This window comes from Copadichromis virginalis, linkage group LG1 (assembly GCF_057382275.1).
Source record: "Copadichromis virginalis isolate Kocher_CV1m ecotype Utaka linkage group LG1, C_Virginalis_male_GT1.1, whole genome shotgun sequence".
In the NCBI taxonomy this organism is placed as follows: Eukaryota; Metazoa; Chordata; class Actinopteri; order Cichliformes; family Cichlidae; genus Copadichromis; species Copadichromis virginalis.
Window position 1 is genome coordinate 28482248 of NC_140618.1, and position 26129 is coordinate 28508376.

The following is a 26129-nucleotide window of genomic DNA, read 5'->3' on the forward strand; positions in this document are numbered from 1 at the left end:
TTTAAAACCTTTAACAAATTCAGCTGAACTAAATCGAAATTTCTTTAAGTAAAGTACCAATGCACAAAATATGTAATAACAACCAGCCTGGTCTTAAGGAAAAGGGCGTAAAACACATTAGTTTATCTCATTCCAGCAGCATATCCTTTATTAAGAATGGTGGTCGACCAATCTAAGGTAACTAGGGTCTCTTAAATAAATAATGAGTGATTTATCACCACATCCTGTCTCCTGCTCCACACTTTGTTACGCTGTCAAAATAAAAGTGGTACAATTCGTATTATTTTTCAGTAATGAATAGATACAGTTTCATCACTATTTCACAAGCTGTCATATAAAATTTTATGAGAAATTCACCTAATGCCTTCAGTGTGTGGCTCAGTGTAATTGGTCTCCATGAACACAAATTCACTTATTTTGTGACTATTTCAAAGACTTTCTTGAGACTGACATGTTAGGCAAATTAATAGCTTTACTTATTCGTGTACTTTAACAGTATCCATCCATATAGTTCCCACTGATAAGACATCTGAGGCCTATCAGTCACACAGGTCTAAATACCGGTCAGCAACCGCAAACGTGTAATCTCCAGCTGTTTGATGAGTGCTTGATAGCTGAAATCAGTTGCAAAAAGGGTACTGGACCAAAAACCTCCTTTTGATTGTTTATGAGCGTACAAAATTAGAGAAATGCTTTCAAAGTAAAAGTTCTGCTGCACCCAAAACATTGTAAAGTAAAAACCTTTACTTTGAAGACAAACGGTCTTGTGTTGCACTTTTTTTTACAGTTTCACTGCAGCTCGGGGAGTACTGCGTGAGTGTTCGTAGCCAAATTGGCGCCTTGTGAACAAACTACAAACGACAGATCAGAAAAGTGTCAGATGACTCATCAATGCTTTTCTCACAACCAACAAACCCGAATACACAACCACAGCCATAAACAATAAACTTCCACAACAAGCTGCACCTATAGTACTTCAGAAAACTGGGAAACACACCGTGGTGGAGAAAAAAAAAAAAAAAGAAAATTATGATATATAATCTTCAAAATTCGTCAAAAGCCTTCAGTACTGGTATGATATTATAACTTCCACTCTTTCTTTAATTTTTCTGAAAACATAGTGTCTTCATCTACAGTGCAGTGAAAACAAAAAAAGAAAAAATTGCTCCCGTCCCAATTTTTTGGTGTTTTGCACATTTGTCACACTTAAAAATTTCAGAGCAAACAAATTTTAATATTAGACAAATGTAACCCAAGTAAATGCAAAACGCATTTTTAAGTAATGTTTTCAAATTTATCCAAACCTACCTGGCCCTGTGTGAAAAAGTAACTACCCCCCAAAACCTGATAACTGGTGGTTCTGCCCTTGGCAGAAAGAACTGCAGTCAAGCGTTTGCGATAACTGGCAGTGAGTCTTTCACATCACGTTGGAGGAATTTTGTCCCACTCTTCTTTGCAGAACTTGCTTTTATTGAGACATGCAGAGGTGGGTTTGCTGGTATGCTTTTGAAGTTCTTTAGATGTTGTTTTGAGTCGATGAGCTCTTAGAGGTTAATCAGTTAATTCATGATTCATGGGCACGATTACTTTTCACGTAAACCCAGGGGAATTTGGTAAACCCCCCCATAATAAATGAAATCAAAATTTATAAATGCATTTTATATTTATATTTATATTTACTCAGGTTATCATTGTCTAAAAAAAATTGTTGTATGATCTGAAACAGTTGAGTGTGACATATTTCATAGAAATTAAGGAGGCGGCAAATACTTTTTGTACATGCAGAGGTTAACAGATAAAAACTGTCCACAGTGTGAATTCTTTTGTTGCCTTATTTATGGCACATGGATCCATCCCTTTGCACTCTAGGATAAAATCGTGTGTTAAAAGCATTTTGGAAATCAGTCTAGCTTAATCCGACATTACATCTCAAATAAAAGACAAATGAATTTTTCAATTCATCCATCAGGTCCTTCATTGCCTTATTATGCTCAAAAAGTAATAAAACAACCACTGAATAAGATAAAAAAGGACAAATAATAAAATCACAAATGCAATTAATGTGCTAATGTAATTACAGTCCATCCTTTCTGAAAAATAACTACGCCAATGTGTATTCTGGCTCTGTCCACATGTTTTATCCACAGTGACCAACCCCACAGTCAGCCAGGCAGAAGACTTTAGTTGAGTCGCTGGCATGAGTGAGGGAAACTAGGCCACTGTGGATCGGTTTGTCCCAGAACATCCATGCTTTCTCTCTGTCTCTTTCTCAGTCTGGCAGAACACACACGGAGGAAAGACCAATTGCCTGAAACAAAAACTATGTCCAGCAAAGTACACACACACACACACACACACACACACACACTCTACATGAAATGAATAATCACATTCAACTAATTTTCTTTCCATTCTTTAGATATATGACGGTGTGACTCACATGCAATGTTGAGATTAACAATGCAAGCATCTTGCATTTACTATGCAAATTGTTCAGTTATGTGTTCATGACAGGGCAGAATAAGCTGCCACAGTGAATGAATATAAATTTTACATTAACCGATTAATTTTTTTATCTCTCTTTTTTTAATTCTTCTCTAGCCTGGCTACGAAACTGATGATAGTTCTCACTATTCCTACCTTTGAATGGAAACCAATTTAAGGTCATCCTCCAACTAATAATTAGTATTCATTAATTGGCTCTTGGTGAATTTTAAGAATAAATCTGTTTGCAGGAAAATAAAGAAAAACAGAGAAAAAAAAAAGGGTTCACATTTACATCACAGTGAGATGTAATGCAAGTCAAACCATGCTATTTGGACAAACGGGTAACTATTAAACATCTTTCCATTTAAAAAAAAAAAAATTCATTACTTTAATAGGTTATCATAAACAGATTAATGTAGTTCTTTCAACTGCAAACTGTTTAAAAATCTTAATTACACCATCTTATTTTCCTAAAATAATCAAAATCTCATATTAAGTGATAAGAGATGGTCTCCAACTATCCAAAATAGTGAAGATATCTTTGTGAAATTATGTGCAACTCACAAAGAGCTTTACAAAAAAGTTCCTAAGGACCCCATAAATCTTAAAAACTAGATATCATTTAAGGCTCTGGAAATGAGGTCACTGTTTGAATACCACTGTGTGAGTACCATTACATTCAAGATTATAAAAAATGAGAAAAAGACAAATTACAGAAGCTTGTGGTTAAGCTAACAATAGAATTGTACCCTTAGAGTAGATATGTAAATTAAAAACACGACATGATGTTAAAATCACTGGTGGACCAAGTAAATTACATTGATATTCTCATTAAAATGCAAAGTTCTGCTGGGAAATCTTGGATCCTTGGGTTGATATGGATGTTACTTTGACATCAACCTAAATGTTACTGCAGGCCAAGCGCACCCTCCATCTCAGTGGCCTTCCCAGTGGCTGCTCAGTGATCTGCACCACATTAAACCAGAGCTTCAGTGACGTAGCAGCTTATTTGCCTCACAATCTATCACAATTCACAGACTGCAAAACCACAATTTTGCAGAATTTGGGTGATGACCCATTAGATGATCAATACAACAGGGAGATTAGCTGTTCTTGTGAATTGTGGGCAGGTATGACTTCACTGTCTTTTTTGGCCAGACGAGCTAAAGACAACTTAGCAACTACAACTTTTCCCCAGCCTCCAAACTCTCAGGATCTTTAAGTACTCAAGGGATAGGCCTGATCCACAGAACCCAAATGAAGCTGCCGATGTCTTGGGTCAGGACCCCAGAGAAACCCTCAAATGATTCTCTCTCAGAGAATACTGCCTTTCCTCACCAACGGTTATTGAATCGTGATTGCTACAAGTCACCAAATATCAACAGTAGAGTTGGATGTCTCGAGACCACTTTTACGTGGTCTTGGTCTTGTCTTGGTCTCGCTGTCTCGGTCTTGCTGTCTCAGATCGACATAGTGGTCAGGAGATTTGGAGCCAGCAGTATGACACACAAAGTAACGTTCCATAATGTGTCCTGCGCAAAAGCATCAGCTCTAAGAGCCGTGCTTAGAGAGTGCTTTGTAGTGAATCAGAAGAGTCGACTCCCATTGAGCGAGAGCCGGCTCCTCACTTAATTTCCTTTCGCTGCTCAGCTCTCACATAGTGGCTCAGCTATGCTCCAATCCCTCCACATTGTGGCCAATCACATGCGAGGATATAGGATAATATCATTATGTGAAAAACAGAGAGGGTAAGAGACGCAACAGTCAAGTGGAGCGTGCGTCTGTCCTCTCAGTAAGTGAGTAGTAGAGTAGTAGTAGACAGCGGTGAGGAGGGCTGTGCGAGTGCATCGCAAAAACACATAAATATGCCTGACATCCGCAAACGAAGCAGCATCTGGCTGCAGTTTAAAGACTTTTTTTGTCTCGGTCTCGTCTCGACTTTGGTCTTGGTCTTGTTCTCGATACCCTCTGGTCTTGGTATTGTCTTGGTTTAGGCGGTCTTGACTACAAGTCTAATCGACAGTAATCCACAGCTCTGGTCACCACATCACTGTCAGAGTCGACAATTATGATAACAGCGTATAGTATAACAGGAAGCATATGAGCCAAGGTTGCAACTCTTCTGGATATTAAGGGTGCAGCTTAAGCCTACAAGTGGTCTAATCTATCCTTACATGCTAAATAACCACAAGCAAAGGAAAAACAACTGCTGCCTTCCATTTGAAGCAGAAGCTTTGATTTCCAACTTTGAAAGGTCACACTGTGTCACAAGGGTGTCACAGTGCCCATAAAACTGTAAAACCTGGAACCTGTGCTTTTGTGCATGTGTGACTCATTAAATAAGCCATACACAGAAATGACCATTGCATTGGACTGCTAGTGACCGATGAATGGCTCTACCTAGCTAGGAGTAAAATAGATCTTGTATTTCTTGATATTCTGTTTTTACTACTGGAACTGCGTCAGCTCGAGAATGACGTGGCTTCCATCTCTGAATCCAACTCATGATTTAAATGTAATGGAGCATACATGTGGAAGATGCCACCCTGACTCATTGATGAGAAGGGAGATGAATTGACTGATTAGCGATTTCCAAAAAAGCGATATTTAAAAAAAATGCTATTATGCTTTTCAGACCAAGGGAGGAATGTTTCTAATTCAGCGACACACCTGAAAGACCGGCATCCAGACCTGTTCAAAGGGGTGAAGGAGTTTCAGTTTGACATCACAGTATTATCCTTCCTAAATGTTACCATTTTGTTTGAGACAGCTGACACTGCTGTTGTGAAATCAACTATTTTCTGTAAGTTCAGATGCTAGCAGCTGTTAATGTTATACAAGTGCTTAAACTCACATCATGTAGCTAACCTTATATCTCAAAGGAGCATCAATAGGTTACCCAGCAAGCATCCTCACAATTTAGTCTGCGTCCTGTCAACAAAATATAATGGTTAAGATTTTAAATAAGCGGTCTGCGACCACCATTCTAGTAATTTTTTCATTTACTTAAAATTACTTTCCCATCCATCCATCCATCCATCCATCCATTTTCATCCGCTTTGTCCGGGGCCGGGTCGCGGGGGCAGCAGCCTAAGCAAAGAGGCCCAGACCTCCCTCTCCCCAGCCACCTCCTCCAGCTTATCCGGGGGAATACCAAGGCGTTCCCAGGCCAGCCGAGAGATATAATCTCTCCAGCGTGTCCTGGGTCTGCCCCGGGGCCTCCTCCCGGTGGGACATGCCTGGAACACCTCACCCAGGAGGCGCCCAGGGGGCATCCTTGTCAGATGCCCGAACCACCTCAGCTGGCTCCTTTCGATGTGGAGCAGCAGCTGCTCTACTCTGAGCCCCTCCCGGATGGCCGAACTTCTCACCCTATCTCTAAGGGAGAGGCCAGCCACCCTTCGGAGGAAGCTCATTTCTGCCGCTTGTATCCGCGATCTCGTTCTTTCGGTCACTACCCACAGCTCGAGGCCATAGGTGAGGGTAGGGACGTAGATCGACCGGTAAATTGAGAGCTTCGCTTTTACACTCAGCTCCCTCTTCACCACGACGGACCGGTGCAGCGTCCGCATTACTGCAGCTGCAGCCCCAATCCGTCTGTCGATCTCCGGCTCCCTTCTCCCATCACTCGCGAACAAGACCCCGAGATACTTGAACTCCTCCACTTGGGGCAGGAACTCATCCCCGACCCGGAGTGGGCACTCCACCCTTTTCCGGCTGAGAACCATGGCCTCAGATTTGGAGGTGCTGATCCTCATTCCCGCTGCTTCACACTCGGCTGCGAACTACTGGGCTATTACTTTCCCATAAATGTTATTATTTTTTAGATTTACATGTTTGAAATGACCCCCCCAGTTTAAAATGATCTAATCCTGTCCATCGTAATACTATTTAATAATAAAGGAGTAAAGTAATAATGGAATTTATAATAAAGTATTTTATGTTTAAGTACGTGAGATAAATCCCTTAGTATTGGGAGGGACAGTCATGTAGTTCTAATGATATTGATACAAACGACTACATTTCTGGTGTTATGACATTCCTCGTGCACACCTCCTACATATTAGGGCCACTCTTCCCATATTTTATGTCAATAATTTGCCATCTAGCATCATATCTGTCAGAGCATCACTTCTGTTATGCAGCAATCACAATACAAAACAGATTTTTTCACACCCCTTCAAATACTCGAAATTTTGTACCCTTGTCCACTTCAGTATTTCCCCCGTTGCTACCATCTTATTAAAAAGTGGTGAAATTACTCAGTTGAATAATTTGACAGGAGAGAGTGAGAATAGCTTTTCTTCCTGATCTGTAGTGTTAGCTAAGGAAGCTAGCAGCAGCTAGATAATTTCTTTGGTACATTTACAGTAAGTAAAGGTAAGTATTTGCTCTGTGGAGGGAATTCATGATGGCATGAATTTAAAGACTGTGGTCTAAATAAATTCTGAAAATGCTGCTTGACGTCAAGTTTTAAAAACCTGACACCTGAAATGCTTTTCCTGCAGTGTTGTGAATTACTGCTTACACGTGCTGTCCAAAAAAACTGAAACTTCTAATCACACACGCACACACATTCATTGTTTTTCGAGCGGGTGCTTTCAGAATACACCCTGACCTTTATTCTGTCTGCAGTGAAATCTCTCCTACCTCACCAGATAGTGCGGAAACTCAAGCATACGGGAATGTGCACACAGACACGCACACAAAGGGAAGACACTGAGAAACACACAAGAGACTGAACTTGTCCTGGAATTCAGTCCCAAACGCCTTTGAGTGACGTCTGTGGTTTAAAAATACAGAGTTTGCAGAAAACGGATAGGTTACTGCATCCTTGGTGACCTGTCCCTGTTTCTAACTGGTGTTAGCAAGCAATGCTTCAGATTTCCCAGAACCCACCGGGGTTGTGTGAACTGCTGGTCTAGTGCGATGTCTGTCATTTACAGTGTCTTTGCAAAGTCAAAGTGAATGCTGCATTCCCTCATTTCACGACGTGCCCAGGACTGCCTGCATGCATGCATTCGCTGTATCCATCAGAGTTTGTATGTGATCTGTGCAACACAGCGCCAAGGAGAGTAACTGAGGCTTGGCTGAGCAGCAGCTCATTCCGTCAGGCCAAGTGATGAGGGTTGTATGAGGAGCAGAAAAGAGTCGCATTCATGAAACTTGGAGAGAAACACTTCTCATGGATGTTTACTATACTACTGCATGCCAGCAAAGACAGATCACATCGACACAGGTCGACTTTTATGCATCTCCTGTGGCTGGACTTTTCTAAATAGGTCCATTTTCCAATCATGTTCCATCATTTCAAATCACCCGAATACACGTAAGTTCAAAGTGTGCTCACACTATAACCACACACCATCTGTTTTTTTTAGGATCCTACAGAACCACAAGCACAATCCAACTTTAAAAAGTTCTGATCTTTAAAGGCAGCATCGACAAACTAAAGAGGAGAAAGTGTATAAGATCAAAGAGTGAACGTGGTCATTTATTTATATAGGAGATATTTAAAAATAATAATACTTTTTTTAAAAAACAAAACAAAACTTCAGTACTTGAAATATTTCAGGTTGTAAAACACCATATCTCACACAATGGCATATTTGATTACACCTTCCCTGCCTCATAAATAACTGCTTCTTTCAAACTGCACAACTCCTGTTAATGTTTTCCAAACATGTTAAATATTGTGTTTTTGTATATCTACCACCAGTGCGTGACAATTAATTAAAGACAGACCCACAAGAAGCTGAGCACTTTCTCCTGCGTTCACCTTCAAGGTATTTCTGTCCTTATCCAGATTACCATGAAATCCCTGTAAGACCTGGTCAATCCTAAGCTATCCAGGGCTCTGGGGCAACCAAAACCTCCCCTTCTTCCAGTGGCCTACTTCAACACTAGTACAACTACACCGCAGGCCTGTTTTACCTTCCCTTATGTTCACATCTACTCTTCCTAAATAACCCCTCAATTTTATTACACGTTCTTCCTTTCACCCCCACTATCATTTATCAACTGTAAATCCTCTACTTACAGCACCTGTCATCAGTGTGTTATCTTTACTGTGAACCATGTGTGACTATTGATCAGGTGTGTGTTATTTTTATTCCTCCCTCTCAGTCCAGGTAAAGCCAAAGGCCAGTGAAGCAGAAGGACAGTCTAAGTTGGACGCTGCCCGGTCCAGCGACACTACAGCGTGCTGTAATCTTATCGGGAACCTTTCCATAGCAGTCAGCCCCCCCTCCTTCTGAGTCCAGCCAAATACATGACAACAAGTCCAAACAACAGGCACCACAAATAAGAATCGGGAATCATTAGTGTGCAGTAACTTTTGTGCCAGATCCATACCCAACAGTGCAATCTTAATTACCACACCGGCCCCATGGCCTAAAGAGCGGATTAGAATTTGAAAAAAAAATGCACTCCTGCTCCGTCTGTAACTCTGCCTGACTCTAGCCCTCCAAAACAGCTTATATGTTAGTAAAAATATCAGAAGTGGTTCTCCTGGGCTCCTCAGATAGCTGGGAGAGCATTAGATAATCACCAGACCCCCCTCCGTCTTCTTCGCCTGCTAAAACAGGACCACTGATGTCACTGTTGCATGAGGGATTAGTGAGCGACACGGGCTGGGGCTTGGCACACAAACTATACTGGAATCACAGACAAACATACACACAGAGACACGAAACGCTGAATAAGGATGACTGCACGCCAACAGAAACATTAAAGGGAGTTTGTAAGAAACACAAAGACATGCGGCCCAGTGTACCCTTAGAAAATATGCAAATACAGAAATGGGGAAAAAAGTTTAACTAGACCGACAGCAACTTCCCGTCTGAAGAAAACTAATATTGTTATTGAATTATTTTAGAAATCACGTTTCCCTTTGTGCATATTTTAATTACCACTGTAAGGACCATTAAAAGAAGCTTTACTCCTAATAAAAGTCTAAATTATTTGGGTTTCACGCAGGGGCGTAATTTCCAGGGGGGTTAGAGGGGTTATGACCCCCTCAATAATCAGACCCCACCAATATAACCCCCCCAATAAAATTATGAATTATCTTGCATAAATAGGCTGTTGATTTTCTTTACTCATTTCAGGTATTACCAGCAAAATAGTTGCATGTTTAATAATCTGGGAATTTACCCAGATTTATTTATTTATTTAGACAGAGATATTGACCCCCCCAAATGTTTAGTACAAAGTTCCACTGATGGTTTTATGACCACATCCCTGGAAACACTTTCAACTGGTTAATTCTCAAAATTCAGACCTAATCAGTTCTGGTGGATGTCAGATATTTCACTGCACCTTTCAGCTGCTTGTATCACTGAAACCTGAGCAGGTTTTTTCTTCTTGCGTACTAACGCTGGCGTTTCAACTGCTTTCTTTAGGAGGCCATTATAAAAGGAAAGATTTTAAAATGTTTATACTTACATACGCTCAATACTGATTTAAATGGAGAACTGGAGATTGCAATTTAATCTCCAGCATGTCATGATGTCATTTACATTTAGAGAGGATTTAGTACATCTAATACACCCTTTTCCATCTTGAAAGTGCATTCTGCACAAAACCCATTTCACCTCATCCAATATTGCTGGTAAATAAATAAATAAATTTATTTGCAAATGCATCGTATCATTAAACAGAAACTGTTTAAGACAACACATGTGTACAGAGAAAATTCTTTCTAGCGATTAGCAGGTATTTCTAGGGCTTGCCATTTTCCTACGCACCCAAGATGCCTGATAGTAGGTAATGAGTGATGTGACGCAATATTGTTAGGTAACCAGTCAAAAAGGTAACACAAAATCTCTCTTAACTTTATGTGACTGATTATTCTTCCCTACACGTTAAGCAGAAATTGGTTTCTTGTACACAGATTGTTGCTACTTAAGGTAGAAAGGCAGCCTTGCAGCTCTTCAACCTTCCTGACTTTGTTGAAGCAGAAATATCTAGAACAATATTTCACAACTATAAGCAGCTGTTCTTGTTGCAATGCACACAGTAATACAGGCAGTCTGTGGAGGAATGTCATTAGGCAGGTGCAACAGGTATGATAAATGGCACGGGTTCTTGTGAACATCACGCAGGAATGTTTCACTTGTGTCACTCCTATTAGAACCATGCAAACATGCTCCACTGTCATCAATGACTTTATTAGGGTGTGTCCTTTCATAGTTTCCACTGAATCATTTTCTACTCTCCTAAAGTGTCCAACAGGCAGTCTTAGAGGTAGTTTCAGTGAATGTTTTCAAATGCTGTTTTTATGAAACCGAACTGGTATGCGCCTGGAGTAATACAGTCTATCTTGAATCAACCTTATCACCTCAAAGCAAAATAATATGAAGCATAAAACCACTGTCAAGTGTTCTAGCAAAGGTTGTGCCAAAGTGTCCTTCTCTGACATGCAAAATTAGATCAACTCGATAGGAGAATCAGAATGGAAAAATTACTTTAATATTTGGGTATATTCATCTTGACCTTTAGGAAGAAAAGGCAGTTTTGACATATCAAAGTTTCCACAACTTAAACTTGAATTTCTCTGGGGTGGGGGTGTTACGGTGGAGCTAACCAATAGTGACTGGCTCACTCCATGTTTTTGAAACTTAGCTACAAATTTTATTTGCATGTCACGGTCGAACGGTTTGGATTACTACAGCTCTGTTACAATCAAGTAAGACTTTGACGGGATCAGTTAGTCAAAAGAGATGATTTGAACTTGCCTATAAAAATCAAAAAGTTAGTCGGGCGTTCTGACTGAATTTCTGCACCAGCCTACATGTGTTGTTACAAGCACGCAATGGACACTGCAAAAACAATGTGCACCATCTACACTCCGCCCCACCGACACTGTTAGGGCTATTTCAACTGAGGGTACAGTGCATCTCAAGAGCAAAAGACAGAATAGACTCCAGAGAGCTCTGCATCAGAGTTAATGTCCCTTTAAACAAAGGAGGAGGAGAGCAGCGCTACTTTAATGGGGTGCACAGCAGGTGAATGAGTGTCTTGTGTGTTTACAATGAGCTGAAGGCCTTTTTGCCTTAAAGCTAGTCAGCTCAGCAATTATTTAGTGAAAAAAGGCAGCAGAAAGAAATCAGTGCCTCTGGAGCACTTTGATTGTAAAATTATTTTTATATCAATTGCCAGGTTTTTGCAATAAAATACCCATCAGGTTTACAATTCAACACTAAATCTAATAATTTTTGGTGCTTTGTATATCCTTCCCCAGAAGGAAACCTTCCAACAGGCAACATTCCTTCAGTTTCTTCAGTATATTCTGGCAGCGAAGACAGCGGTGTGATGAAGCGTGAAAATGTCCAAAGTACTCCAGTAACCAGTTGCTATTAACATGGCTGTTAGCTTTGTTAAGATGATGTGCTGTGTGTGGTTACATCAGGACACAATCACTACGAAAGGCTCCATTCCAGAGCAGATTCACTCCTGTGGACACGGACGCTGTCCAAGACTGATGACACTGGGGTGAACTTTTCCTTTGGAAGAACAATGATGCTGTGTTTTTACACTATGTGCTTTTCATAATCGCTCATAGGTGTGGGAGTGGGACTTCAAGAGATTAATGTGTAATATAGAGGGTCACATGTGACAGTAGTGTAGTATCCTAAACATTCATTCACATGAAGAAAAAAAACAAAAAAAGGTGGTCTAAGCAGAAAATGGTGATAATACTACCAAGCCAACAAATAAACTAGGCAAGATAAGGTTAAAGAAGAGAGATGGCGCAGAACCTTAAATATACAGAAGAGCATTTCTAATACTGTGACTTTTTAAGGAATCTTTATGGACTAGCTGTTGATGGCTGTAATCAGTCCTCTCACAAACAGCTATTTAGTCTAACATAACATAAAGACAGGCTCTAGCCAGAAGTAGCCCGTCTTCTGGCCGCCCCTCTAAAGCTCAACAGTTAACATGTTGCATTTCAAATAAATGGTAAAGTTGTGTCAATGATCAAAGCCAAGAAATACTCCATCACACAGTCCACAGAACCACAGCTCACAGGTTTGACCCTTTGGTTTTGAATCAAATAAGCAAACAGCGTATAATGTGTTAATTTGTAACCTTTAAGGGCGCCGCTAGAGGTTTCTAAAGTGTCAAACCTGTCCTTTAAATCCTTGTAAATGGTTTTCTGTTTGAAAATGTGTCACAAGTTAAAATGCAGCACTCCAATCATTAGGCTCACGTTTGCCACAACATGCAGAAACTATTTCACCTGCCCTGCCATGCCTCAGTGAGGACGAGCATAGATACTTTGTGCATTCAGTATACTGCTATTTTATGTACAGGCGGGAGTGTACTTCACTGAGAATATCACATTATTGTGATTTTTAACATTTTACAATAACGTATACTATAGTTGGTCATTATCAGTTTTATCCAATAAGATAACATTATCTCACTTCTGCTTTTTTTTTTGTCTTTGCTGCAAAATTAAATTGCCAGGCATATTAACATTGTCGCTAAATCCTGATGGAACTTCTGCCACATGACAAAGTCAGTCTGCTAGCAGTCGGATATCAGTCTGCAACTGAATGGGGTCAAATTGGTGATTTGCAGTGTAAATGGTCAGAAATCTTCCATTTATTGCCCATCTACATAGACAAAAATTTACAAAGAGAAATTTAGCAGAAATTCAAATTGAACTATCATATTTGTGCTCAGCAGCCTTCCTGTTCAATAAAAATATATCCAGAAGACAACCAGCTACCGGAAGTCCTTTCGAGTTGTGCTCACTGATAAAAACTGATTCTGATGGAAGGATGTTGGAAACCTGCCTGCATTTAAAAATTAAACAACAATTATTTGCACACCTTCAACAATCTCTCTGAGAGTGACTGCAGTCAGTCCAAGTCAGATTGCAACTGTTTTGCAGAAAGGTTGCCTCATACCAGGCCAGATGAGCAATAGCCTTGGACTCAAAAGCAGTCATGAGTGCACAACACCCTCAATCTGCGGACAACCATGGTTGCGGAATGTGAAAAAAAAAATTCAACGCAATAAACAGACAGTCACCGATTTTTTTTTTTTGTAGATGCAAACAGGCTGCTGTCCCATTTCTACTCGTGTGATGGAGCCGTTAACTTTCTCTGAGTTAGGAAGTAGTTTTGTCAAGCTAAGTGTTTCCAGTGTTGGATAGTTTTTCGACAGAGCCGATTTGATCAAAATTTGCTCGGCTAACAACATCTCAGGATGATGACACATAAGATAAGCCCTGTTGTTCATAGTATTCCCAGAGTATTTTAATTTCCTTAATAAATATCTACGGTATATTTGATTTACGTGTATCAATGTGATATTGCCACGCAAAATATACTGCATCAATTTGTTTCCCCACACCCTTGTCTGACCGCGCAATTATTGTCAAATAACTGTGATTCTGCTGCACTACGAATATTGGAAAGTTAAGTGTGAAGTGAAAAAGAAATGATGACGCCTCATTCTGCTCCATCCCCATGAATAAATATGATCGACCGATCAGGACAAATGACATCAGTGATAGTTGACACCTAAACAGTCAACAGACCAAAGCAATCCTAAAATAATCTGTTTCCAGCCCAGCCAGGCCTAAAAGTCTGGATGCTTGGAGAACAAGTGGCATGACTGCATAGCCAGAGCAGATGCTCAGACCTTAGAAAGCCCAGAAGCTGGGAGAGGCGCATTCAAGGAAGAGCATGAAAGGCCACCAGCGGACCAGGGCCCACTCACAGCTACATTCCTGCGAGCTCCTGGAAGAGCGAACAGAGAGCGCTGCAGCAACATAAACACTTGTAGCGCCTCGTTTTGGAAGAATACCATTTCAGTAATCTCATGAAACTGTCACATGCCGACCTTATGATACTAAATTCTAAACCTGGAGGGGGAGCAGAACAAGCTTTGAATGTGGCCTTGCTTGTTAAGACCAGTTTAAAAAAAAACAACAAAACAAGAAAAACAATGGGAGGGTCTGTTTCACAAGTACACGTAACCCGGTATACACCCCACAAGTAAGGAAGTCCTGTGAGATGAAGAGACCCACTGTAGCTACACCTAAGGTGACAAAGAGATTTATCATTTTATCTTAATTTAATTTAACACTCAGGGTGACACTATATGAAGTGTTGTGAGCTGCTTAATGTTCAAGAACAGAGTGGTTGTGGGAATTAAAATGTATGAATACTGTAGTACATTTGGCCCTGAACTCTTGGATATCTAACGCTATGCAAACATGGTTGATAAGCACTAGAGCGCCCTATATATCAACCAGAGGAGTGTGGTTGTGCCATGTGCCCCATCTTGCCTCCTCTGAGCTCCTTCTGCTCATGTGCTAGTGGAGATAAATGACATAGCAAAAAAACCCAAAAAAAAAAATCCCCCCCTTGCTGCCCCCTTACTGCCCTTGCAGGCACTCCAGACAGGAAGGGAAACACAGGGACACTGCAGCTGACATTTTGTTTGAATAAAAGATAAAATAAACTTATTAAAGAAGCTTGCAATTTTCCTTTTTCATGCCAAAGTTTAAAAGAAAAATTACTGCAGAAAAAGAAACGTTAGCTTGACATGTGGGGGAAATACGTATGCGTCCTCGCCTGCCAAGAGCTCAGTTTCATATCGGTCAGTTAAATGTGAAACTACGGTCACAGGCTGGTTGGCTTATCTTGACACAGGGACTGGAAACAGGGAGAAACTGCTCATCCAACTCTGTCCAGATGTAACCAAACCCATTTACCAGCACCTCTAAATCTAACTGATCACCGAGTTTGTTTTGTTTTTGTTTGTTTAAATAATGCTTTATAGCACAGGAACTTTGCCCCAGTGGGATTCAAACGGCCAGCTGTGGCAGCACGCCAGGGGGGAGTGCCATGCTCTGGGCTATAAAAGACCACTGTACATATACGCATGACATCTTTGATAGACACGGATAAACACAATCCATCATTTGATCCATACAGCAGCTGTAAAGACAAAGAAAACAGCGTGAATGCTGAAGTCAACTGAACATAGATGCTTCTGAGGCTGCTCAGAGGGAGACCAGCAACTATTGTGCATTCAGTCGTGTGCGATTGTGGCAATGAAGGCAGTCAGAGAGAATTTGAAGAGTATCACCTAAGAAGTAAAATGTATATAATTTAAAAAAAAAAGAAGAAAAAAAAAGGTCCATGTCTGATAGCCAAAATGAAAGACAGAGAGAAGGAGCCCATATCAGTCTCTTTCCTCTCAGGCAGCAGAAAAAGCACAGTGGATTAATTCATCACCATGCGAAGCCTTTGCCCTCCTCTGGAATAAATTACCCAATGACTCTCAACTTGGACTAAACACACACAAACTTGGCCATAGAGAGCTCGCACGGAAACGACAGGAGCGAATACTGACAAATGCAGACAGTGTGCTCAGGTCGGCGGTGGATCAGGTTGGTGTTTCAGATAAGCAGCAGTTAAATGTTTCTCAGCCGACAGGAAAGAAAACCTCATGTGCCCGGTCGCCCGCGGGGATGGGAGGGTTAAATGACGAGGGGGGAGTCTGAGGTATAGCCTGAGTGATACCACTTATGCTAATGCACGCAGAGGCTGGAATCAGGCAGTAAGCAAGATGGCATTGCTTTCCACACACTTGTAAGCTTAGCACCCTTTACTGCCCTTTTTCATTCATACTAAGAGGTAACCGTGAAGCTGATTTTACATTTGCTGATCTGGGAGTGGGGGCTACTTGATTTCCTTGTGTGGGGGGCAATCAGACTGGAAAAATCAAGGCCAGATAAATGATGTTGTGTTTGGCTAAGGCCTCTCTTTCTCTCTGTTTAGGCCAACACACACACACACACACACACACACACACACACACACACACACACACACACACACACACACACACACACAGCCTACTATCACAGGACCTTGTACTTGAGCCTTATCATCACTAGAGCAGCCCAGATGGTAACGTACCCTTGACAATAACTCACATCACACTCCCAAACTTCTATTGAGTCCTTCTCACGCTGTAGATGCCTGCACATGTTCTGATCCTGCCTCCCTCACTCATATGTAGATATAAAACAAAGTAAGCAGAGGTACAGCGCAGATTTCACATTTGCCTAACACAGTTTTGCAATGAGCTAAACGTGTACACTGCTGTACTTACTGCCAGTTGTGTGTTTATTTGAAAGAATATTATTATCCTTCAGGGCACGAATGCGTGTGTTCTGTTCAGAATCACAGTGATTCAAAGCCGAAGCCCAGAACATATAATAATAAAACAGAAGAAGTATTTGACATTAAATTGTAGTGATTTATATGTCAATTCAATGTACTTATAAAAAAATAAATAAAATAGGGCTGTGTCACATGAAATGATATGAAACATTCATCATCTCAGGGATCTATTTTACAGTGTAAATGCTTTCTTGCTCATTAGGTCTATTCTTCCAAATATTTTCTGAATGAAATGCAAGAAATGAGTGCTTTTCAATGATATTGCCTGAAAAACTGCTTTATTAAATCAAAGTGCTGCAGGTGTCTGTTATTGGTCTTTTTTTTTTTAAGAGACTCCCCCCCCTTTAAAAAAAAAAGAAAAAAGCTACAACAATCAGAAGTGGTGTGGATTCCCGAGGCTTGAATGCATCATGGCGAGCTAACGCATGTGTGGTTCTTAATGAAAAGCAACCATAAAAATACTTTTTCTGTCCATTGTGGTAAAAATAAATCCGGCCGCTCTCTCAGAAAATGCGCGGCGGATCTCGGCAATGACACCTTACAGAGCAGGAATTAACATTTCCAGCACAAGAAGATTTGTATACCATTAGTCTAACTCAATCAGGGAACTAATTCAATCAGAGTCACAGTGGGCGTTTTGACGTGGGGGCATCTGTCACACAGACTTCTCACTGCATCCTGGGGTGACATTTGGCCACAAAATTCAGCTTGACAGAGGCCCTCAGATAGCCCGCGGCCTGTCAGACAAGCGCACACTTTCCCATAAACACACAGATACACTGCTGCACTACTAAATTCACAACATCCCACCTTCTTCTTCTTTAAACCAACGCTTTGTGCTTACAGACGCCTGCAGATCTACACCAAAACAATACAGTACAGACCAGCTTTGACTGCATCATAAATGTGCCACCAATGGACTCTTCAGAGACACGATGACAGCTCCCAACGCTATATTGCTCAAGTTTTTATGCTGACGAGATTACGCTTTTAACCAGCACAAAAACATAAAAAAAAATGGATCTTTATGTTTCAGTTTGCTGCAGATAGTTACACCTATCTGACCCCAAAACGCACGTCTTAATCTGAATAACAGAAATTGTTATGTGCATGTGTAATCTCTTACACAACAAAAAGGCCAAAAACAATCATCCTGATTAGAAACACCTATTTAGTCCCTGAGTGGAAGCAGGCACGGCCTGTTTTGTTATATTTAGTGTAATTATTATTGGTCCAATACACAAATGGGACTGTTACTTTTTTTTGCCAGTGATGAAGCACTTTCAATGAGAGACTTTCTGGTGTAATCCTACCGCCATCCTTCTCATTACCCACTTTCCCCACTTGTAGCGCAAAGATCCCTCTGCACGGTCAAAGTGGGTACTGATAGCGGTTTGTGTAGGTTTTTGTGCATGAAGTTTAGACAGCAATAAGATTTCGCAAGAGAGGACATCCTACTGAAAAGCATAACTGGTGGAAAGGTGAAACAGAGGCCAGAGCTAAGTCAGCTGAAAACAGCTGAAAGAAGCACGTTTGACAACATGTTGCTGCCTTGTGCGTAGATTTTTTAGATCTGTCAAGTCCAGCACTTCACAGAGTAGATATTTAAGGACTCACACACACACACACACACACACACACACACACACAAAAAGAGTGCAACAAATATTTGCGTCATCCTGAAACCTCAAAGAGAACAACACCTCAGGGTAGCGCGAAGGGCTTTCGACCCTATGACCTTCCACTGAGCGTGGCCTATTTCCTCTGAATTCAGAAAAGCAGCAAAATTGCAATGCCCTGCATGGAAATGTGTATTTGCAACAGGTCATATATTGTAGTGACTGTGCCTGTTGGTCTGAAGAGTCAGATTTCTAATGGCTTTGGAGTCATCCCCTCTCCCGTCTCCATGGATTTGTGTGTATTCCTTCTTTAATATTTCTATTCAATAACCTTTTTTAAGTAAATAGACTGTAGTTTATAGAGCAGAGGTTTTTTGTTGAACAGCTTTAGACATGCATATACACAAGCAACTGACTCTCTCACACACATAGATACACACATGCATACATAGTGGATCTGTGTCTGTGTAAATGTAAATGAATGTAGAGTCCCTCACCTTGCAGCTAGGGGGTTTTAGGGGTAGTCCAGAGGCAGGATTTCCTTGATGCTGAGTGGTATTAGTCTGCTGGGGTGAGTGGGAATCCTCGGACTCTTTTCCACTGTGGTAGACCACCCTATCAGAGATATGAATACTTGAAGCACAGCCCATGCTTCAACCCACTTCAGCCTTTTTTTTTTTTCCTTTTTGCGCAAGTGCTTTACTTTGAGGCTACAAGAGTGTCATTCGCCCTCTTTTTGTAATCTTAAAGTCCACTCTTCCTCCTAAGGTTCATACTTTTTCTTTGTTGTTTAAATATAGGCTACATATATATAAATATATATGTAAATATCATCTAGGCCACAGCAAAGCCGGTTCTGCAATTGCTCTAACACAAGGCATGAATAATATATTTTTCTAACCCCCACCCCCGACCAGGAAGCTGATTTCCTCCCTCTGTTTTTCACATGAAGTTAATTGGAGAGCTTCAATCAAAGCAGCTGTCTTGTCCTCGAAAACTTGGATTCCGTTATTCTTCCGCTGCTGAGATCCCCATGGACGATTTGTTTTATTTTTTATTATTATTATCCCTCACTCCGGCTCCTCTTCTCGCCTTCCTCGTACCACATCATCATTTTCTCATTTTTCTCTCCCCCCCCCCTCCCCCCTTCAACTTCAGTGTTATCAAGTAGGCCTAAGACACACCATGCAGTTCCCCCCTCCCCGGCCAGCTTTCATGCAATAGTTTTATCCATTTTTTGCGGCCAAGGTTTCATGTGTAGTCGTCCTCCACCACCTCGGAGCCATCAAAAACGATGCCTTCTCTCTCTCTCCCCCCCCCCTGTCCTCTCCTCTCCTTCTCTTCAACAATCCGGTTGCCCACTTCAGCTCAAGACACGGGCCCATAAACCGGTTCTCACGACACTTTGCTCCAGTCCTGAGCGGTTCATCATCAACAGGCTGAAATATTCACACTGCAGAGCGTTATTCTGGCCAGTGGCTCCGGTGTCAAACAAGCTTCGTGAAGCATACTGCCCGACACAACACTCCATTTATAAGCCCCAAATCACCAATTTTAGGACGCGGAGAAATCTTGGTGAATGGCTCGCAATCTCCATTCAGGCATCCGCTGGCCGGCTGAGGATGATCCGACTGATATAAGAGCTCCAAACCCGGGTGCAGTAAAGAGTGTTAGCAGGCTCCGCGATTTTCTGTCATTCTGGAGGAGGAGGGAGAGAAGAAAAAAGGATGTAAAGGCTGTCAGAGAGTAATGTTGTGAGGTACCACCTCTGGAGAATGCGATCGCTCTGAGAGAGAGACACAGAGAGGGAGAGAGAGAGAAAAAATCTTCCCCCCCCAAAAAAAAAAAAAAAAAAGGACCGCTCCGTGTCCACAAGTTTCAGATCCGAAATCGGGCACGGCAGGATTATTTGAGGTTGTCGAGAGCGGAAGTAAGGCAAGATCGAGCTACATAATGCTGATTTAATGTTTGTCTTTTCTCTGCCTTTTCTGGCGTTTGCCCTTCCAATTCTTCAGCACTGCTTGACAGCGGCACATCCAATAAAAGCACCCGCAAGGATTGACCTACAGCCTTTACTGACGTTAATGCAAATGAGCTGCGCGCAGCCAATCAGAGGCGCGCTCGGCGCCGCTGGGCGGTCCTCTGCTTTCTGTGGGAACTTTGAAAAGAGGAAAAAAGAGCCCTGGCCAACCAACGCTGAGCTGGCTGCAGGTAGCCTTACCTTTATTTATTTATTTATTTATTTCATTTCTTTATTCAAAGCACGTAGCACATGCAAACCGCAGATACTGTGGCTGTGGATGAGTATGTCGCCCTGCTGAATCTGGGAAAACACATTTACAATTTTTAATACACAGGAAAACGCTTGAATGCACATAATGAAGTTGAAGTCTATGCAAATATGTCTGAAAACACACACAAAACACACTAATGTATATCTAAATCCATTAAAAGGCTCTGTAATGAGAGATTATCACACTGACGTTGTTGCTGATAATGAAATGTTAAGCGACCATGGGGCGATTTTTTTACATTTTTGGTTAATATGATACACATTGTGCCACATAGTTTATAATAATTTTTTAAAAAGTAAGACCAACTATCACAACTTTAAAGAATTTATTGCGTTGCTTAAAAAAAAAAATCCAAATATGGTTTTATATTTATTCTTTTATTCTCACATTTTACACTTTTGGCAATGTTTGTTCCTGATGAGCTGTTTTATTTTGTGAAACTCATTCGCTCACCTCTTTGGCAAGCTTCACTAACTCCGCAGCACTCCACAAAGCATATTTAGGGACTAAAAAACAAAAACAAAAAAAATGCAACAAATGTCTGCTTCATCCTGAAACCTCAAAGAGAACAATACCTCAGGTTAGCGCGAAAGGCCAGTGACCCCACGACCTCCCACTGAGCGTGGCCTAGTTCCTTTGAATTCAGAAAAGCAGCAAAATTGCAATGCTCTGCATGGAAATGTGTATTTGCAACAGGTCATATATTGTAGTGACTGTGCCCGTTGGTCTGAAGAGTCAGATTTCTAATGGCTTTCAAATCATTCCCTCTTCTGTCTCTTAGGCTTTGTGTGTATTCCTTCTTTAATATTTCTATTAGATAACTTTAAAATACTCAAGTACTTAAAGGCACCCGACACAAGAATATCATGACCATAATATGGTCTGGTACTTGTGTAGGACTTTTTCTACTCAATTTTAGCATTTCATTCACCAAAGTGCTTTTTTCGATGCCTAATTATGTTGCCGACATGGTGTATCTGATGCCCTCGTGTTGGCTTTGTTCCTACATCATCGTAATAATGTTGGTCCAGGATCAACATCGCAACTTTACTGACCAATCATGTTGTTGTGATGTCATAACTTTGCAGTGTGTGTGGGGTGTGTGTGTGTGGGAGGGGGAGTATTTACGTGTTTTCTTTATTAAAAAAAAAAAAAAAAAAAAAAAAATATATATATATATATATATATATATATATATATATATATATATATATATATATATATATATATATATATATATATATATATATATATATATATATATATATATATACACTCAACAAAAATATAAACGCAACACCTTTGTTACTGCTCCCATTCCCCATGGGATGGACGTAGAGACCTAAAATTCATTCCAGATACACAATATAACCATCCCTCCCAAACAGTGGTCACAAATCAGTCCAAATGTGTGGTAGTGGGCACATCTGCCATATTGAGATAATCCATCCCACCTCACAGGTGTGCCACATCAGGATGCTGATCTGACATCATGAGTAGTGCACAGGTGTACCTCAGACTGCCCACAACAAAAGGCCACCCTGAAATGTGCAGTTTTGTCTCACAGCAAAATGCCACAGATGCCACAAGCAATGAGGGAGCGTGCAATTGGCATGCTGACAGCAGGAATGTCAACCAGATCTGTCGCCCGTGCATTGAATGTTCATTTCTCAACCATAAGCCGTCTCCACAGGCGTTTCAGAGAATGTGGCAGCACATCCAACCGGCCTCACAACCGCAGACCTCGTGTAACCACACCAGCCCAGGACCTCCACATCCAGCAGGTTCACCTCCAAGATCGTCTGAGACCAGCCACCCAGACAGCTGCTGGAACAATTGGTTTGCACAACCAAACAATTTCTGCACAAACTGTCAGAAACCGTCTCAGGGACGCTCAACTGCATGCCCGTCGTCCTCATCGGGGTCTTGACCTGACTCTAGCTCGTCGCCGTAACAGACTTGTGTGGGCAAATGCTCACATTCGATGGCGTCTGGCACGTTGGAGAGGTGTGCGCTTCACGGATGAATCATGGTTCACATTGTTCAGGGCAGATGGCAGCTGAGAATGTCCCAGTTCTTGCATGGCCAGCATACTCACCGGACATGTCACCCATTGAGCATGTTCGGGATGTGCTTGACCGGCGTATACGACAGCGTGTACCAGTTCCCACGAATATCCAACTACCTCGCACAGCCATTGAAGTGGAGTGGACCAACATTCCACAGGCCACAATTGACAATCTGATAGACTCCATGCGACAATGTGTTGCACTGCATGAGGCAAATGGTGGTCACACCAGATACTGACCGGTTCTGGGTCCCCAGACCCCCAATAGCGCAAAAAACTGCACATTCCAGGGTGGCCTTTTGTTGTGGGCAGTCTGAGGTACACCTGTGCACTACTCATGATGTCAGATCAGCATCCTGATGTGGCACACCTGTGAGGTGGGATGGATTATCTCAATATAGCAGATGTGCCCACTACCACACATTTGGACTGATTTGTGACCACTGTTTGGGAGGGATGGTTATATTGTGTATCTGGAATGAATTTTAGGTCTCTACGTCCATCCCATGGGGAATGGGAGCAGTAACAAAGGTGTTGCGTTTATATTTTTGTTGAGTGTATATATATATATATATATATATATATATATATATATATATATATATATATATATATACACTCAACAAAAATATAAAAAAAAAAAAAAAAAAAAAATATATATATATATATATATATATATATATATATATATATATATATATATATATATATATAATCTGGTTTGCTAGTGATCATTTTTTGAGAGCATTGTCAGTGCGCCCCAGGGTGGCTGTGGCTACAATGTAGCTTGCCATCACCAGTGTGTGAATGTGTGTGTGAATGGGTGGATGACTGGATATGTAAAGCGCTTTGGGGTCCTTAGGGACTAGTAAGGCGCTATATAAATACAGGCCATTTACCATTTAGCTAACCTCTTGGCTGATGCTAACCAAATGCTAAGACAATGTCACTGGTCAGTTACAATGTTGGTAACTAACACTAAGACAGGGATATCAGATGCACTGGGGGCAACTCGTGATACAGTATCTTACCCAAGGATACTGTGAAACATAGGCTAAAGAAGACGGGGATCAAACTATCGACCTTTTAATTAGCAGACAAGCCCCTTTCCTATGTTGCCCCTGCAAATCCTAATAATCAGAGGTGTTGACTCGAGTCACATGACTTGGACTCGAGTCATTAATTTTATGACTTTAGACTTGACTTGAAAAAATGTTCTAAGACTTGTGACTTGACTTGGACTTTTACACCAATGACTTGGGACTTGAATTGGACTTGAACCGGTTTACTTGAAAAGACTTGATATTTTACCCCAAATATAAAATTTAACATGCATATTATATAGAGATTGAAAATGTGACGTCATTCACGGGTAGAACCGCAAAGGATTCTGGGAACTCGTGGCAAGCGGTACTAGCGCACGCAGGCTTTCAATTAAAATCAGTTATACAGCGATAAAAAGAAACACAAAAATGTCAAGAAGCCGTTGTATTATTAACTGCAATAGCCGGTCGCATGACAGCCACGGGAAGCCGACGGGTAAAGAGATCGGTTGTTATCGGATTACGTCGTTGAAGAGAAATTGTTCGAGCCATGTTTCCGAAGTAACAAAGACGCGACGGATGGCCTGGATTGCAGCCATTCAAAGATCAAATATAACGTCCCAGAACACTCCAGCTCACAGGTTAGTCTGCTCCAAGCATTTACACGAAGGTCAGTCTGCTGTTGTAGTTAATGCGTCATTTTCATAACATAATTGGTGATATAGGTTACAAGCAAGTCTGGCGCTGAACAGAAATTGTCGCGCTATGCTCCTTTGTTTATTGTGCATAAATAGTAAATTATCCTGACACAATATTGTGTTTCGCTTCTGTTATTATGGTACACTGATAAAAACATATACTTTTATTCACAGGATAAAACAGGTTTTTTGTATCACTAATTGCCCAGTACGATTACAGCATACAGTATTATTGTCACTGCTACATTTCTGTGATGCTACCAGAAATTATTTCCACTACTAATTAATTACCGTTGAGCTCAAAGGTCCTATTAATAAACGGATAACGAATGTGTATTTATGACGACAATTTGTGAGACTGGTAAACTTATGATACGTACGATGGTCTTTCGTTCTACACGGTGCATTTCAAGGTCCTGCACCCATCCGTCGGTAAACTGTACCTGGGCTTGTTGCAGTGACCTGAAGTTACTAAACTTCACGAGTGTATGCACTCACTCCAAGAACCGTATGATTATAAATATGCATATAAATATGCTAAGATGAGATAGCTGACTTCATCCAACTAGCAAATGTTGTCCAGGCTACGTTGGTGATACAGTTTTTTTTAATGTGTATGATATTTTTGTCATGCGATTTTAAAGCTGGTCCTACAACCGCATCCAAGAATAACATGCAGCTTATCTCAGAACTGTCGGTGAAAATTATTCTTGGAGCTAGGTTTAATTGAGCTGCATTCTAAAGAGGTGCAATTTCACAATTTGTGTATATTTTCTAAGTTCACTATTTTGTCATGTGTTGAGAAAAACACAGATTTTAAAATTACATGGTCTAATATTTACATTTAGCATATAACTGCAACATTATTTTTTCATTTTTTTCTTTAAAGACTCGAAAGGACTTGAAATTCAAAGTTTCAGACTTGTGACTTGACTCGGACTTTTACACCAGTGACTTGAGACTCGACTCTGACTTGCCTGACATTACTTGAGACTTGACTTGAGACTTGAGGATAAAGACTTGAGACTTACTTGAGACTTGCAAAACAATGACTTGGTCCCACCTCTGCTAATAATAGCATAAACCCATGATGTTTAATGTTTTTCATCATTATTCAGCTACTGAATAAGGGTATGATATAAAACAGTAAACAGTCTGCCTTGTGTCATAAGCTTTGACTTCAGCTTTTGAACAGCTCTGAACGTACAGCTGGCCAAAAACAGACCTCAGTGCATGCTGGGTGCTCTTCATCAGAGAGATGAGCAGCTAGGGGCTTCTTATAGAATCCGCACAGCCTTACTGTTAATCCAGAGTACAGAGTTCTTTACACCCTTTTTATTATTATTTACGTGTTCTGACTCAGTTTTATCATAGCATATGTTTAAACTAATTTTGTCTCAGTTTCAAGGTTTAGCCTTTCTCTTTTATTTTGAAATTCCCTCATCTTTCATCCATATTGTTTTACTTCCTGCCTTTGTGTTTTTCCCTTCAGCTTTGCTTGTTACATGTGTCTTTTATCTAATCAACCCCTTTGTGTATTCATAGTCCCGCTTCTTGCCCTTTGAACTATCTGATCGTCTTTGTGCTTCTGGTGACGACTTTCAGCGCTTCCAGTCTGTGGTATGTTTAGATTTATTTATTTATCTTTTGTTGTACTTTAGTTTCTTTTTGAACTGGAGGCAACCTACTGCTAGCAGCACAAAT

General features: G+C 40.9%; 1 protein-coding gene across 1 annotated transcript in view; it reads right to left on the reverse strand.

Moving 5' to 3' along the window:
• Positions 1–20380, reverse strand: part of pde8a (phosphodiesterase 8A) — a 51505-nt gene extending 31125 nt beyond the window's left edge. The window contains exon 1 of the mRNA XM_085458012.1: positions 18820–20380. Within this exon, the coding sequence (XP_085314138.1) occupies positions 18820–18972 (153 nt within the window). The 5' untranslated portion in view covers positions 18973–20380. The remainder of the gene's footprint in view (positions 1–18819) is intronic.
• Between the last annotated feature and the right edge of the window lie 5749 nt (positions 20381–26129).